Source organism: Martes martes (assembly GCF_963455335.1).
Source record: "Martes martes genome assembly, chromosome: 8".
In the NCBI taxonomy this organism is placed as follows: Eukaryota; Metazoa; Chordata; class Mammalia; order Carnivora; family Mustelidae; genus Martes; species Martes martes.
In genome coordinates this window covers 61,423,082-61,440,155 of record NC_137895.1, presented here as the reverse complement: position 1 = coordinate 61,440,155, position 17,074 = coordinate 61,423,082, and the positions used below count along the sequence as shown (strand labels likewise).

Below are 17,074 nucleotides of genomic sequence, written 5' to 3'. Positions count from 1 at the left end.
TCTCTTTCATAAAAGCTGCAACAGTTTTTCTTTGGGAGGAACCCCTTATTCAAACTTAGAAGCTCTGTCAGATATGTGCTATCATGTGTAGCACACATATAAACCATCGTACGGTAAATAAAAACACTGAACTCACCGTTTTGCCTTGGAGGCTCTGGGGACTAACAGACTGTAAAGTCAGGCCAGCTGGCATTGACCTCCTGTCAGGCACGTAGACATGCTAGAAAAAAAAAGGGTACAATGTAAGTTCTGTGGTCAATGTCAGTGACGAGAAATATTTTTACATTATAAAATATCATTGAAAATTTGCTATTACTGCTTACGAATGTAGGTATTAAAAGTTAGTTGCAAAATGGTACCTGAAACTGCATCAATGAACTTTTCATACTGTTAGATTATACCTACTGGTTTACAGGCATAACTAGGAGAGATATTGTGGGTTTGGTTCCTGACGACCACGATTAAGTGAATACTGCAATAAAGCAAGTCAAATGAAATTTTTGGTTTCCCAGTGCATGTTAAAGTTATGTTTAAACTATGCTGTTGTCTATGAAGTGCGCAATAGCATTATGTCTAAAAAAATGCATACCTTAATTAAAAGATACTTTACTATAAAAAATGCTAACCATCGTCTGAGCTTCCAGTGAATTATAAATCACTGATCACAGATCACTGTAACAAACAATAATAAAATGGTTTGAAGTATTGCGAGAATTACCAAAATGTAACACAGAGACAAAGTGAGCAAACGCTGTGGAAGAATGGCACTGACATTTTTGTCAGAAGGACTAGTGCAAACCTTCAATTTGTAAAGAAAAAGAAAAAAAAAAAAAGCAGTTATCTACAAAGTGCAACAGAACAAAGCAGGCCTGTGTTTATGCTCTAAGTGAATTTTTTACCCATCTTTGATTCTGTACTATCCAACACTAGTCGTGCGGAAAATTCTGGATCATTGAGTTACGCAGATGTTGGCACCACCAGTGTACAGTATCAGCACCACACATCTGTTAACACCACCACTGATCCTGAAGCACCAGAAAGCTGTCAAGCTCACAGTGGCAGATACAACATTTCCAAAATTCTAATTTTTGCTTGAAAGCTCCTATTTGTCATCAGTGACAAATACAGTTAGTTGTTTTCCTGGAAGTGACAGGATAACATTTCACTTTGAGATGTGTCTGTCACATACCAAGTCTGAACAACTATAGTTTGTCTGTCATTTGTTCTTCCAAGTAAAAGTGGTGTTTCATGAAAAGAGGAGCTAATCCAGCTTGCACCTCAAACGCACTCATCTTTTTCTGTGAGTCAACCCTAATATTAGCACTTTGGTATGCAAGAAAAATGTCTTCAACATATTTCCCATTTCATCACACAGAATATTAAAACGACATATAACGAAAGGTCAAGAGTGAATAAAATTATCTTTTACTGCTTCGTCAAAGAGATTTTTAAGCGAAACTGCTATTTTATTTCTACTGCAAGTGTGTGGCATGGGAACTTACAGTGACCACCACTAGTTTGGAGCCACTCCCTTGATTTATGTGAAGGTACCAAAACCCACCGTTGCTTTTGTGCTATTAGAAAATGGTTAACACAATGAATATCGCCTTATTCCCATTGTAGAAATAGTTCTGAGCTTATTTATTGACTCCCTGAAAGGGTCATGGGAGCCCTCAGAGATCCATGGACATATTTTGGGAACCACTCATCACATCAAGGAAAACGACACGATAGTTTGAAAGAAAATTTTGGCAATGTTTAAGAAGTTTTTGGGGAGAGCAGTAGTAGACATTAGTTGACAGGGAACTAGGTAGCAAGCACGCAGTCATCTTATATTTGCTTTGAAACAGATGATAAACTAATACTAACACCAGGAGAACACTTTTCAACCACACACTAATCAATTGTATTAGAGCAGATCTGTCTTGAATATTGTTACTATTTATTTTACTTGTTTGAAAGAGTGAGAGTGCACATGCACACGCACAGGGAGAGGGGCACAGGGAGAAGGACAAGCAGACTCCATGCTAAGTGGGGAGTCCAACATGGGACTCGATCTCCTGACCCTGAGATCATGACCTGAGCTGAAATCAAGAGTTGGATGCTTGACCGACTGAGCCACTGAGGCCCTATTATTACGATTTTTTTTTTTAACCAAACATGATTTAGCCTTTGGATATACCAAGTGACAAAACATAGAACTCTATTACTGTGGAGTTCAAAGTGAGCCCTTTTTTGGGTAAGGCAAACTGAAGCTTCCTCCAAAAAAAAAAAAAATCCTGACTGACTTATTAATTTCTAACAGTTATTTATGGAAAAGTCAAACATACACTTTATGTAATGTTATAGCTGAAGGATTCAGTCTGTCAAAAGGATACAAGAAGGCACATTTTAAAATGGTATAAAGCAAAAAATTCTTAAGAATTAAAAAGGAAACGACAGAAAATTTCCTTTTCATTTTAGGATAGACATTACAGAACTGGCTGCAAGTAGGCTGACTGATTGAGACGACGGCTTAACACAAAGCACGAGTGCACTCATAATCTACTAAGCAATGCTTAAACCAACTGCAAGTACAAGTTAAAACATGATTGCTATGTGAATCTTAATTTTAAACAAGTATATATACCAGGGCTTCTTGGTACATGATTCTTCTGATATTAAACTGGGCCGTCTAAGGAGATATTTCGATAAGCCATACAAGCAGCTGGTTAGAAGATGAGGTCAGCACTTACCTAAGCAAAGAACAGGACAAGCCTGATGTATGAAGGCAGGTATGTTGGAAAGGGGCAGGGGTCGAATTTTTAAGTGTGTGAGGAGCCAATAAAAATGCAAGTGGGCTGAACATACACGGACAGCTGATGAGCTATGTTGTCCAGCACAGAACACTGCATAAAGCATCTGCTCAAAATAGCTAGTTCTGTGCTCTTGAGAGACGATGCAGTGCAAGCTTAGGTTTTTATATGTGAGATTCTGACACTGCAGATTATTCTTGCTTAGTTTCTATTTTTTATTTATTTTTTAAAGATTTTATTTATTTATTCGACAGAGAGAGATTACAAGTAGGCAGAGAGGCAGGCAGAGAGAGAGGAGGAAGCAGGCTCCCCGCCAAGCAGAGAGGCCGATGCGGGGCTCGATCCCAGGACCCTGGGATCATGACCCAAGCCGAAGGCAGAGGCTTTAACCCACTGAGCCACCCAGGCGCCCCTCTTGCTTAGTTTTTAAAACAGAAGAGCTGCCTTGCTTACCTCCTCTCTGCATTCCTGTCTTTCACATTTATTTTTTTTATTATTTATTTATTTATTTATTTATTTTAAAGATTTTATTTATTTATTTGACAGAAAGAGAGATCACAAGTAAAGGCAGGCAGAGAGAGAGGGGGAAGCAGGCTCCCCACTGAGCAGAGAGCCCAATGCGGGGCTCGATCCCAGGACCCTGAGACCATGACCCGAGCCGAAGGCAGAGGCTCAATCCACTGAGCCACCCAGGCGCCCCACTTGTCTTTCACATTTAAAAGAAGCATAGTGTAGACAGAAATAAGACAGAGCATCCATAAAGGAGTAGTTAACGCAAGATGAGCAGCTAGCTTACCTTAGGGTGGTGGGCCCTGTGCCTGCGGTCTATCGTCACATCTCCTCTCTGAATTGGGGAAGAGACTTCTGATCTGTATGTTCGTTGAGGGGAGTATCCCTGATAAGCAGCTATTGACCCATGGGAAGGTGATGTGGGAATAGAGTGCATGGTCTGATCAGAAATATTAACCATGGTTTTGGGACTGGTCAAAGGACCGTGACGAGGGAGGGTGCTCTGCTTATTATAGAACTGACGCTGCTGCCATTCATAAAGCTGCCACATCGTGTCATCTCTCATTGATCTCCGTTTCTCTTCTGCTCCAGGTCCTACTGCTTGGTCGTGAGTGGAAGGGGTTACACTGCAGATACTTTCTGGCCTGGTCTTGCTGTTCCTTGGGAGTGTTCTATAACCCTCGGGATAGCGAGCCATAACCTGGGTTCTGTGGCTTGGCATATTTCTTGGTAATGTCTGATAAGAAATTACTCTAAAAAAAAAAAAAAAAAGAATTGAAATGTAAACATGAACAAGAGAGTTGTTTCCTAGATTCTGAATTAGAGTACATTTTTCCCCCCCTTCTGGTAAGTAAAATATATATACTGGGACTTACTTTTAAAAAGTTGATCACAATTTTACACAGGATATAAAATATTCATGAATAGATTTTAACTTTTTTATGAAATTCAGTTTGATGAATTTACTACATTAAGTAAAAAACATCTTTGTTATTTACATAAAAGACTATTCACACAACATACAGTTTGGTTAAAAAAAGGAAAATACTTATTAGTAAGAATGTCTAAGGTCTAATCTCAAGTCTGTCTCTATAGCTTGTTTTTAGATCAACAGACGCCTAGAATCTTCTCCTATATCTCACCAGAACAGTTAAGTGGGATCTCTGTGTAGGAATGAAATCCTGAAGCGTTTGAGTTGAGCCTACGAAGCCAGAAGATAGGAAATGAACTCCTGCAAGGTTTGTGTGATTCCTCTATTGCAACGCTTCCTTCAGAAAGCATGACTATTTCTGGAAGAAGTACATCAGTACATTTGTGGTTGGAAGAGAAAATTGATAACTTTTCTTAATTTGAAAAATAAAAATGACTTGAAGCTAAAGCTCAAAACTGAACCATTTAAAAACAAAATACTTGAACATGACAATACTTAGATATACAACTGCAAAACTCAGGAATTTTCCATGTTTCTAGCATAGAAATGAATATTCCACCTTGGTATAAACATTTGTGGAAGGCTTTCTAAAGCAATCTAAAAGTTCCTCATGGGCATTAAGCAGCTAAAATAAAGTTCTTCTAAAATGCCGTGTTTTTGGATATGGATACATTAGGTCTATTACTAAGCACAGATTATTTATTGCAGTTTTCTAAAATGAAAGAATAAAGTAGAATCTTAGTTCACAATTTTTAAAAAAAAGACACTACAATAAAAGCACTGCTCTGAATTTATCAAAACTATCCTTTTGCTAACCTCATGCAAGCAGATACATTAAATAAAAAGGATTTTCAAGAAGTCAATTAAATTAAATTAATTAAATTAAATTAAAAATTTCAAATCAAGTTAGCATTTGTATTTCCCCACTATCTTCAGAGGTAGTCATTAGATGTAATTACAAATCAAATTCTAAATGCAAACACAACCTTTTTAATAACAGTAACCACAATAAAATCTAGATTTAAAAGAACAATATTAAATCATAAGTATTCATCTTATGCTAGCATCTATATTCGGGATAAGTTTATATCCTAATATAAAATGTAATTCAATAAACCAAATGTGGGAGAGTTGGGACCCCACAAACTCAGGCTTCCTGACCTCTTCTTTCAACGTTTAGTTAATGTTTTCTTCTGTACTTGTGTACTGTATTTTCAACACAGAGCATATTTTGGAATTGGGCATGCATAATTGCATAATATTTTGCTGTCTCCTGCTGGATGTTAAAATGCTCAAAAGGCTGGTGATTACATAGACCAGAAAAGGTAGAAGACTCAACGTGTAAGGTACTTGACCACACTCTTTAATCATCTGGGGATCCTTGGCTGGTAACCTGGATATCAGAGCTGTGTGACCCAAAGACCGTTGTCAGTAACAATGCCTACTAATGTGCTGTAGTAAGAAAAGACTTTGTTGTGATTCTGTGTAATGAACTGGGTGCATCTGAGCTACGAGGTATGGGGAAATAAAAATCCCTGTGTAATCTGTGCCCACTAGGGCACTAAAATGATGTCACCTTTACACAAACACCAGAGGGAGTCTCAAATATACCTTTTTTTGTGGCTTAAAGCACCCACAGAGGGGATAAAGCCATGAAAAACATAGCAATACAGTGGAAAAATAGTAAAGAGGAGAAAAACAGTTGACCCAAAGTCAGGAGGGCCAGGATCCTTGCTCTTCTACTGAGTACAAAGACTTTGGAGTTCATCTGGGACTCAGACAATGTCAGAGTGTGTGGTAGGTTTTTTTTTTTTTTGCAGGGTGGGTAGGTGGGGTAGTTCATGTTTTGAGGACAGGGCAGGAAAGACCAAGAGTATATATTCCTTTTAATTTTATTATTTAAAGTGATCCATAAGCCCAGTGTGGGGCTCAAACTCATGACTCTGAGGTCAAGAGTCCCAGGCTCTACCGACTGAGCCAGGTACTCCTCATATTCTTTTCTTTTAAAAAATTTCCTCATATTACTTTTAATACCTGGGTTAAAGAATAGTCCGTAGGCCAGCCAGAACTAGAATGAAGACTCTTATTTCCTTAAGCAGGATTCTTTTCATTATGTCAATATACCCAAAACTTGGATTTAATGAAAAAGTGAAATAATCCTTCTCTTTGAAGAAATTTCTCCCAAACTATGACAATTACTAAAAAAACTTCTCAATTGTAATGGTTTAATTAAAAATAAAAATAAACCCCCAAATTAGGAAGGGCATAATCTTAAAGTGCTACTAGAATCCTTCATATTGCTACCCAAATCTGGCAAACTGAAACTTTTGGAGATTTGGTTTTCTTATCTATAAGATGATTTGATCACAAAACTATCTTACAGTTCTAAACTCCCTGTCTTACTATGTATTTGAAATATTTCCAATTCCTTCAACTGTTTCCCCCTAAACTAAATTTCCTTCATCATGCTGGCTGTTCCTCAGCTTCTCAAAGTCCTCACTTGTAACAGGCTTGCTCAGAATTGGACATTGTGCCTCCCCCTCCCCTCTCCCCACCATCCCCACAAGAGCTACTGCAAGCAAGGCTATTCACTGGATGTCTCTGGGGCTGGAGCAAGGAGAAAGGTACCCAGTACTTTGATATAACCAACATAGAGGTTCACTTCTTTGCTGCTTTCTCACCACACGTATTTCCTATTTTTTTCTCTGCTTGGTCTTCCTTCGTATCCCCACCTCTGTTCACACTAAAGCTAGAAACTGAAAAAAGTCCAGAACTGGCAACCCCATGGCTATCTGCTTAAGAAGTGTGTCAGTCACAGAAATAGATTCCATCCTAGAAATTCTGTCCTAGTACTAAAGCAATTTACCCCAACATATCTTGGTCATTTACAAATTCAAGAACTTTGATCATTCACAAATTTAAGAACTATTATAGAAAAAATACACAAAAGCTCTGTACTAAGCACTGAACTGTATCATAGAAGAATATCCAGTTTGGAAATATGGGAAAAGATTATTTATAAACATGTAAGGATGGGACAAACATTGTTAATCTAATATACAATTAAAAACAGTCTATAAACTAATGTTTAAATTCCATTTCAGAAACTACTGCACCAAACACCTCCATCAGTGCTCTTGAAGCATTCACAATCTGTGAGCTGGACCCTCTTGTAGAGATGTACATGGAACGTGAACTGTTAACATACCACATGATCATTAAGAGTAGGCTAATTAATGATTACAAAGTTTAAAAGGCTCTTCTGCCATCTTTGAAACCACCTTTGAAGAATTTTAATAGAAAGTTAGGTTATTATCAAGTAAATTTATTTTTAGCCCATACGCTTTCTAGCATTTTGAGACCTGTTTTTCAAAAAACTAGTTTCCTTCAGTGGTTTTGCCCAAAGAAATTCAAATTAAGCAAAGTGTGATTTACTTTTAAGTGAAAGCTTAAGAAATGAACACTGTGAGCTCCTTCATCAGGTTTGGTGCTCCATTCACCAGCAGCTGCCTGTCAAACACCATGAAAACCCTGTCCCTGGGATTCTGCCACGCAGAACAATGGATTAAGGCACCATGCGTCTTAACAGTGCTTGCCACGCACAAAGAAACTTAAAAGCTCTGCTCACAGATGCAGGGATCTACTATTTGACTAAATATTAAACCTCTTTTCTTTCCATCAGAACTTTAAAAGCAAGCCTTTCATAAAGTTTTACAAAATGAATCACAATATGAATAACCCATATGCTTCTTTCCAGCAGTAAAAATTATTTCATTATAAAACATCACAACTATTTTTTAAATATGAAGTTCATATGATAATGTAGATGATCTATCTCAATGACCCAAAGTACACTCTAGCCAGAGAATCCAAAGTTGGAGGGGAGAAAAACACAGGAAATCCTAGCTCAAAATAACCTTCAGAAGCTGTAGGTCTGCATTCAAAAGAAAAAAGTCACACAGAAAGCCTTTACGTATGTTAATTATACCAATCAAGAAACCCAAAAGTTTTGAAAGTAATATTTATGCCCAACAATTAAGAAAACCTAACTTCCAGATGTCTGTTGAACCTTTTTAACTATAGTTTCAGCTGTAACAAAGTATGAAATCATTGAGGACAGTGATTTCACTATAAAGTGAGATTTAATTTGCTGGGTAGAGATTCAGCAAATTTTCTGGCTGGGATTTTATTATTGCTTCCCTGAAAATGGTTACCTTAAGTACAATCAAACATCTGTTCAGCCTCTGCACCCCCCGCCCCGAACTAACTCTGGCTTCTCTTCAGCCAGAAATAATAAATATGTCTCACAATTCTCCCCTGGGAAAATCCGAAAAGTGAGTGCTGAGGGTGGAGAAGAAGAAAATGAAAGTGAACACACTGTGGGAGTGTTTTTGCAGTGCTGGTTGAGGTAACAAAAGATGAGGCCAAGTGCACCCAGGCCTTTGAGCTGTTCCTGAAAGGAGAGATTCTGGCTGACAGGCACAGACGTCAGCCACGCCAACTGAGCAAACTGGAAGAACGTTCCTATACCTCAGAAGTCTCACTGTTAGGTTAATCTTCATTTAACTGAAACACATTCATGTCATTGTTTTACAGTTTTCTACTACTGAGGGGTAAGAGTCACAGTAACTTTTCAGGTAATTCTTCCGACATTATTTTTAAATATTTGCATCACCAAACTCCTGCCTAATGACACAACACTGTTTCTCATCAGTAGGTGCCTGTTTTTCCTCCATTTCCTCTGGCCTTTACTTTTCATCTCCTTTGCAGGCCCCCACAATCCATTTTTTTCCCTTAAATATAAGTGTTCTTGCAGGTTTTCCTTTAGAAACTTTATTTTACCCAGCTAAATCTTTATTTTACTCCAGCTAAATAAATTTATCTTCTCTCATCCTTCCCTGTAAGTACTTTTGATATAATGATGATGCCCCAAACTTATTCAAGTCCAGATTTCTCTTGGGAGCTACAGACTTCAGGCACCTCAAATTTAACCTCTCCAGTCATTTATTATTTTCTCTTTCCAAATCTTCTCTATGCAGTTAAAGGCACTAAACACCATCCCTGATGGTCAGAGGCCTCAAAGCAGGGGTCATTCTTGATTTTCTCCTATTACTCAAACTAAATTGCAAGGAATAGCTTACAATCAAGCATATCTAAGCACTCCACTAGTCTTGTCAATCCTACCTTAAATACATCCCTTTCTTCTCCTTATTTCACTTACTCCAATAGCTTTTGAACTTTCTCTAATTTGTTCTCCAGATCCTGCAGCTGGAGAGATCTTTCTGAAACGCCAACATGAACACATCTCTTCTGACCTGTCTCCAGCCTCGTTTCTCCTGCACCATCACAGCCGAAGCACCTAAGCCATACTGGACGTCTCTGGGTTCCTTTTCCTGCTCCCTATCCACTCTGCAGTCTGGCCTATCTAAGCCAAGACAAGCATGCCACCTTTACATTTCGGCCTGCATTTCCCTTCCTGCAGGAGGGTTTTCCTGGACCCATAGGTTGTGTCGGTTGTCCCTGTTCCTGTACCATGCTTTTCCTTCATTTTATCACAGTATACTGGACTTGTTTGTCTAACTTTCGCCTCTACAGGGTAGGGATCTCTTTGAGAAATCTGGACGGACCAATGGGAGACAGAGAAAAAAACATAAATGTCTAATTACCATTAAGTAGAGAGACAGGAATCTATAATGCCTAAAAACGCTACTTAAACTAGTATTTTTCAATAGGTGTGTCAGAAACCAATCTCCACGGGCATAGTGTGAAAGAAATCTGGGTTCCAAACACAGAAGGACAAGACACTTACCCCCTGGTTTCTTCTTCATGACCCCTTCCCTTCTGGATTTTAATCCACTGTTCCAACTGTTGCATCGAGTTTGTCCTCTGGATGACTCGATCAGCCTCTGTGTGTAAGGGCCCTGTACTTGGGTGACTTCCACCTCTAAGATCTGCCAGGCTGACATTGACTGTTTTGTTCTCCGAACTATTCACATTGACTGGCCTATAGTGTCCAGTTTGAGCTGGGCATGTTGACCCGCTCTCATATTCAGATGGCAGCGAATTCAACTTTACGCTATTAATTTTTGTTAAAGGTCTATCTTGACCATCCTTCTGAAATCCGTATTTTTCAGCTTCTAATGCCTTTTTTTCTTCACTTTTGCTTATTTCCTTGTTCTTCTGGTTATTTTGGACCTCTGGTTTAATTAGCACTCTATGGTTGGGAAAGTTATTGATTTCTTTAGTTGGTGCATTTTCAGACGTAATCTTGTCCACTCTGAAATCAGAGAAGAAAATGGTAGTAATTCAGATGAAACAATGCACGTGTTATTTCTTGGATTCACTCTAGGAAAAATGTAAAATTACCTTTGACTTTATTAAAAAAACTGGAAGGGTCATAGAGGCTAAGCCTGTATAAATCCCTAATATTGTGATATGAAAACTCAAGCACAGTGTCATACTGCATAAACAGAAAGGAGGTGGGGGGAGAAAACATAAAATATAAAATATACGGGGTATATAAAGCACTGAAGGATAAAAAGTGATGAGTGACCCCATTAGAAATCTGGAAATAAAGCAAATTAGGATTGCCCTTTGACAGTAAAACCACAAAATCCACACTTGAAGGACTACCACAGCTGATCATTTGAAATAAAAACGTGGCTTCCAGCCGGGAGGAGGGATTAACTCATCTTGAGACAAACGTGAGTCTGGTTTGTGGAAACGGCCACACGAAGAAGTTAGAGCCTGATACTGTCGAAGATGGGAGCCGTAGGACTAACCAGCATGTCTGAATTCAAGAGGACCTGACTTTTGGTTAAGGGTTCTCACAGCCAGACCGAGCTGTGTTCAGCTTGCAGCAATGCCTCTTGTTGACCGTGTCTCCGGACAAGATGTGGAGATTTACTGTGCCTCAGTCTTCTCTTCGGTAAATGGGGGTAACTGTAGCACCGGGTTACAGGATTGTGTGAGGACTAGGGGAGTACATCACTGGGTGCCACAGACTTTATCACTATTATCATTCCGTCTCATCAAGCAATTTTGGAGTAGATCCGGCATTCCGTGTCCACCTCCCCACTGGAAGAATGTGCTGCCTGTTAGTACGTGACTGGGCCTCGTTTTATTGCTCACCATTCCAGTGGTTCTAGCTAGGTCTTTTTGATGAGAATCAGCTTCTCTGATACCAATACCTCCAGACTCTTGACAAGACCAAGCTGAGTGTCTAAACCTGCATGAAATCACGAAGCTCATGCCATGCTGGGAGGCCTTTCCAGAACTGGCCAAGTGTCCACACTTCAATACAGACTACAGCTCCTATCAGATGCCAACATGGTATTGCAGCCAGTGTTAGCGACGGGCAGGAACTATACAGCCCACACACATACAGCTATAGACAGAGGTTAGAATACGAGTAGTGAGGGAAACAAGGAAAAGAAAGGGGACTACTTTTCGTAAATTTTTGTGTATGATCCATATATTTAGGTTGGATATAACTCACAGCTTCTAGATTGGAAGCAGCATTAGACACTGTGAAAGTTTATAAAGATATGCTACAGAGCTTCTTTCTCTTAAAAGACAGAAGATTTATACTTTTATAAAAGCATATTTATCCTTATGAAATACAGGGGTGAAGGAGTGGGTTTAAGAGTGAATATCAAATATCTGAAAAAAAATTTTTTTAATCTGAAAAAATTTTTAAACATAGTTACTTCTAGTTAATTTACAGCTATTATTTTAAATTAGAACAGCATTGCCTTTTTTATCTTGATTTTTCCAAAGACTTACCATTTAAGAAATGTCATTTAAAAAAGACATATATATTGACTTTTCAAATGGGAACAAATGAATTTACAAGAAATGAACTATCTAGTTAAAAGCTAGGTATTTTATCTCTTAGGTGATATACTCTGATAAATATTTGTTAGGTATTCTAACCGTAAAGGAAAGATAGCCCATTACCTTAAAACCAAGCAAACTCTTCCTATACTTATGAAATATTACAATAATTAGGTTCTTTCCATTTGAAATATTAAGTGAGATCAACAAGGCAGGATAAAAATGCCAACAGCGAGAAGTACAAGAAAAGACACAACTCCTACAGGATAATGGTGACATCAGGCTGGGCACATGGGTGGTCTTCAATAATTTCTGGCTGAGTAAATTATATCAAAAATTGCTAAAAATTGTTACAGGCACATAATCAACTAAGAGGTTATCAGAAGTCCAACCAAAATACTATGATTTTTATCATCCTAAATTATGAGTAATTATTAGTTTTTAGCATGGAAAATATAAGAAAAAAATGGAAGTTGAAATTCTGAGATAAGGATAACATACAATATGAGATTATCTAGACATCATATATTTAAGTTATAATACAGATTTCTTTATTCTAAATAGTTCCTTGAAAATTTTACTTTAAGGTTAAAATTATCTTAGGATTTTTAATTAATTCTTTTCACCTACACATTAAAAAAACCCCACAAATATATTTATATAGCATCAACTTCAGTCTTTTAACTAGTGAGTCAAAAGACTTTATTAGTACATACACTAACCCTCCTCCCCACCAAAACTAAAGATTTATATTGTAACAAACTCCTAATTCCCTGAGAAGAGAGAAAAAAGATCAAACTTGCAAGAAAGCCTCTTCCCCGTGTAAGGTATATACTCAATTGCTGCTGACTGGAAAAGAACCTAATTGTGTCACAGATCTTTCTCCAAAACACGGGAATACAATTTTTTTAAAGCACATTATTCAGCTGCTTTTTAAGTAGTTGTATAAACAAATTTCCTCTCACTAGTTCTTAATATAGTTGATTATTAAAATGATTCAGATGTTCAAGCAGAGAAAAAGAAATCACGGATCAATTTTAATGTTAGATATTTATATTATCAAGGAATCTAAGTACTGAAGTTTCAAAAGAAAGAAGGTAGAATTTATCAAGAAACAGACATACTTAGAAATGATTTTAATGCTTAATGGGCTGTTTTCTGGAGACATTTATCATAAAATCTTCAGAATTAATCAGGAAATGCTAAGAAATGAAACTCATCAAAATTTTTTATTTCTATTTATTACACTCCAAAAAAATACAACATAATATAAAAGCACAATAAAATTAACTTCATGAATATAAATTCTCTTTTAGGATTTAGGCCTTAAAACGCTGTCTTGTGTAGGTTTAAGATAATAATTAAAAATGTACTTACCGGAAATTAAAGGTAATTCTGTAAGAAGAAAGAATATTCAGTTTGAATGTTAGGATTCTGGATTCACCTCAGTACACTGATAGGTGAAAATGAATAAAGAGGAAATGTGGAATAAAAATGCAGGTGGTATCTCAAATTAACTAACGGTGTATTAATTTAATATAGAACATGAATTAACCCTTGATTTCTGAGGAAGAAATGATTTCATATCATGACTAATAAAATGATATGTACTATGATAACGATATACACTTGCCAGGCATGGAATAAAATGTAAGTGGCAATCACCATTATTTTCCCTACAAGCCTTTACCTTTTCACAGGTTCTGTCTGTACTAGGGCAGCGTCTAACATGGCCTTCATCCACAACTCCATTTCCTTTCCTGTATCAGTGCAGAAATAATAGGTCCGCATGTTTGGATGGGCTGCCTGATTGAAAATGACAGGATCATTGTAAACAGATACATGGGATCTGTAAAGGAAAAAGAAAGACTGTTAAGTGGTTCCCTACATATCATCACTATCAACTTTCTAAGAAAGCAGACTTGGCTTATACACAGTTACAGAAATGAGTGACTTAAAATATAATTCAATCTTGAAAAAAATAACTATTAAAATGTCCTCCCAACATTGCCATTTTCCTCTGAAAATCAAAATGAGGAAAAAAGGTGTGTGGGAAGGAAAGGAGGTAAGAAATGAGGTTCCTTCTTATGCCTCCTTGTCATGCCTATTCCATGTATGCATCCCTAGCAATTTCCATTTACTACAATTTACACCTCTTTATTCAAGAATGTTCCATTAAAAATAGAACTATCGGGCGCCTGGGTGGCTTAGTAGGTTAAAGCCTCTGACTTCGGCTCAGGTCATGATCTCAGGGTCCTGGGATCGAGTCCCGCATCGGGCTCTCTGCTCTGCGGGGAGCCTGCTTTCTCCTCTCTCTCTCTGCCTGCCTCTCTGCCTACTTGCGATCTCTGTCAAATAAATAAATAAAATCTTTAAAAAAAAACCAGAACTATCAAACAATCCAGCAAATCCTCTTCTTATTCAAAGAAAAAAATACCAAAGAGAAATATGCATCGGTGGCTCAGCTGGTTAAGCTTCGGACTCAGCTTGGGTGCTGATCTCGGGGTCGTGGGATGGAGTATGGGATGGAGCCTGGCATCAAGCCGTGCTGCGTGTGGAGCCTGCTTGGGATTCATTCTCTCTCTCTCTCCCCCGCCCTGCTGTGCATATGCTCACTCTCAAATAGATAAACAAACCCTTTAAGACAAAAAAAACCCCAAAGAGATATATGTACCCCATGGCAGCATTATTTACAATAGCCAAGATACGGAAGCAGGCTTAGTGTCCACTGACAGACGAATGGCTAGAGCAGATGTGGCAGACACACACAGCAAGGTATTAGTTAGGCATAAAAAAGAAATGGAATCTTTCAATGACATGGGTAGACCTGGAGGTCTATTATGCCAGGTGTTATACGTCTGACAGAGGAAGACAAATACTATCTGACTGTACTTATATGTGGAACCTAAACAACAAAACAAATGAACAAACAAAACAGAAACAGAGTCAAAGATACAGGGACAAAATTCTGGTTACCAGATGCAGGAGGGATTAGAGGGTAGGCGAAAAAGGTGAAGAGGATTAAGATGTATAAACTTCCAGTTATAACATAACTAAGTCACAGGGATATAATATACAGCATAAGGAATATATAGAATATACAGAATACAGAATAGGGAATAATATTGTAATAACTGTATAGTGACAAATGGTAAGGAGACTAATTGTGGGGATCATTTCATAATATATAAAGATAGCAAATCATTATGATGTACACCTGAAACTAATTGTATGCCAATTATACTTCACCAAAAATGAATGTTCTAGAGCAACTAGCAACAAAAATAACAGAAATATAGCGTTTCCCCTTTGTGTTAGCAATTTCTTCACTCTTCAAAAGGTGCTGCTGTTGAAGCATTTTGTTTAATCCTCATGGACACAAATATAAAAGATTTAGAAATGATCCAAAATGGTATTTCCCTTTAGCTTTTCACCTCAAGTTTCAGAGTTAAAATGTAAATATTTTGTTGCATGGAGCACTAGGTGTGGTGCATAAACAATGAACCTTGGAACACTGAAAAAAAAAAAAAAAGAATTAAGATGTTAGAAAAATGTTAAGTATTTTGGGTTTGAGGAAGGCCTATGTAAGTGGTTAAGTGGGTTTTTATCTTTATAGTGGTTCAATCTGCCTCTGTTCCTAAAAAATGGAAGAAAAATGAAATAAAGGCATCAATGAGGGATCCTGTCCAATGTGTGAGCACTAAGAGCTCAGCTTAGCACGTGGGCTGACAGGGCAAAGAAGGACAGCAGTAGTAGCTGTGGCAAAGTAGAAAAAAAGGGCATGGCAGAGAATTCTGCGGAGAAACATTCTTAATTTCCATGTAAAAATGCCTGTGACAGTTTCCCATCACACACTGAAAGACAAGGAAAAACAAAAGTTATCCCAGCATACAATGAGGTAAAGGAGAGTACGAAGTACACAGTTACTCTGCTGAATATAAAAACTGGAGAGGAATAAATCTGGAGCTACAGACTTTACTCTGAAATCCTGACGATCTGCTTCATTAACAGTGTCAAAGTAGCTTTTTCAACAAAATTTTTTTCAGAAAGAATGAAGACAAATAAATTCAATGAACACAGTGATCCAAATAACTCTATAAGCAACAAATCTCACTACACTTTGTTGGAGATATAAAACTATCATGGAAACAATGTAAAAGAATCAGCTCAAATGCTACATGTCATTAAAATGATTAAAGCCAAGACTGCCTGAATCCGGTTTTGGAGAAATGAATGAAAGACCACTGTCCACATCTGTGATCAATGGAAGAAACAGGGCTAGTGCTAGAGGATCAAGGTACAGGCACAACTCCTATGCCAACAAACCACACCATGCCTGCCAGCTGTCAAGTGGAAATATCTACTAGATAATGACAGAGTCTGCCATCTAGCTTTAAGTTCTACAATCGTCCATCAAGTTTCTACTCACCATTGTGATAAGCAGTAGCTTCAGTGTCAAAAGTGGCTCATAAATTTGAAGGAAACAACATTGCAAAAGAGAGAATTGGAGAGAGAAATTACTACCCTTGTTACAGATAAAATAAAATTAATATCAAAACCAAATAATTACAGAGAAAGTACACCTAACACGCATGGTCACTGTTATTGAGACTTCAACATTCTAATACTTAAGAGTCTTAAGAACCCAGCAAAATGTCCTATAAGAGTACATTCAATGAACTTTTGCCAAATTGATGAGCAAACACAAAAATTAAATTCATGATCAAATAACAGTATCATACAGTCTTACATGTGAAAGTAACTTTTATCAATTTATTATTTTAAGTTACCAGTATTAAATTTTGTTATAGCATCATAAATGCTTAATTCTGTTTCTCTGGTTTATGATGTTAATAAAATTTATTGAAATTCCATGCCATTCCCTTCTTACCCACAGTGTCTGCTCGGACATCACCTTCTCATTGAGGCTGTCCATCACTACCCCCCAAACCTCCGCCCACCACTCTAACTTTCCTGCTTTTTTCTCCATAGCTAACAATGC

At 37.6% G+C, this 17,074-nt stretch overlaps 1 protein-coding gene across 5 annotated transcripts in view; it reads right to left on the bottom strand.

Annotated features, from left to right (window-relative positions):
- PLEKHA5 (pleckstrin homology domain containing A5) overlaps window positions 1-17,074 on the bottom strand; it is a 236,352-nt gene that overhangs the window by 64,917 nt on the left and 154,361 nt on the right. For 3 of the 5 annotated variants that reach the window (XR_013967334.1, XM_080812525.1, XM_080812521.1), the window contains exons 9-13: window positions 13,763-13,878; window positions 13,450-13,467; window positions 10,046-10,513; window positions 3,592-4,057; window positions 137-220 (exon numbers count right to left, since the gene is read on the bottom strand). Coding sequence is in view for 4 of the 5 variants with exons in the window: in XM_080812525.1 (XP_080668651.1) it covers window positions 137-220; window positions 3,592-4,057; window positions 10,046-10,513; window positions 13,450-13,467; window positions 13,763-13,878 (1,152 nt within the window). In the remaining variant the exon portion in view is untranslated. The remainder of the gene's footprint in view (window positions 1-136; window positions 221-3,591; window positions 4,058-10,045; window positions 10,514-13,449; window positions 13,468-13,762; window positions 13,879-17,074) is intronic. The other 2 variants (XM_080812520.1, XM_080812522.1) reach the window with 1 other exon arrangement.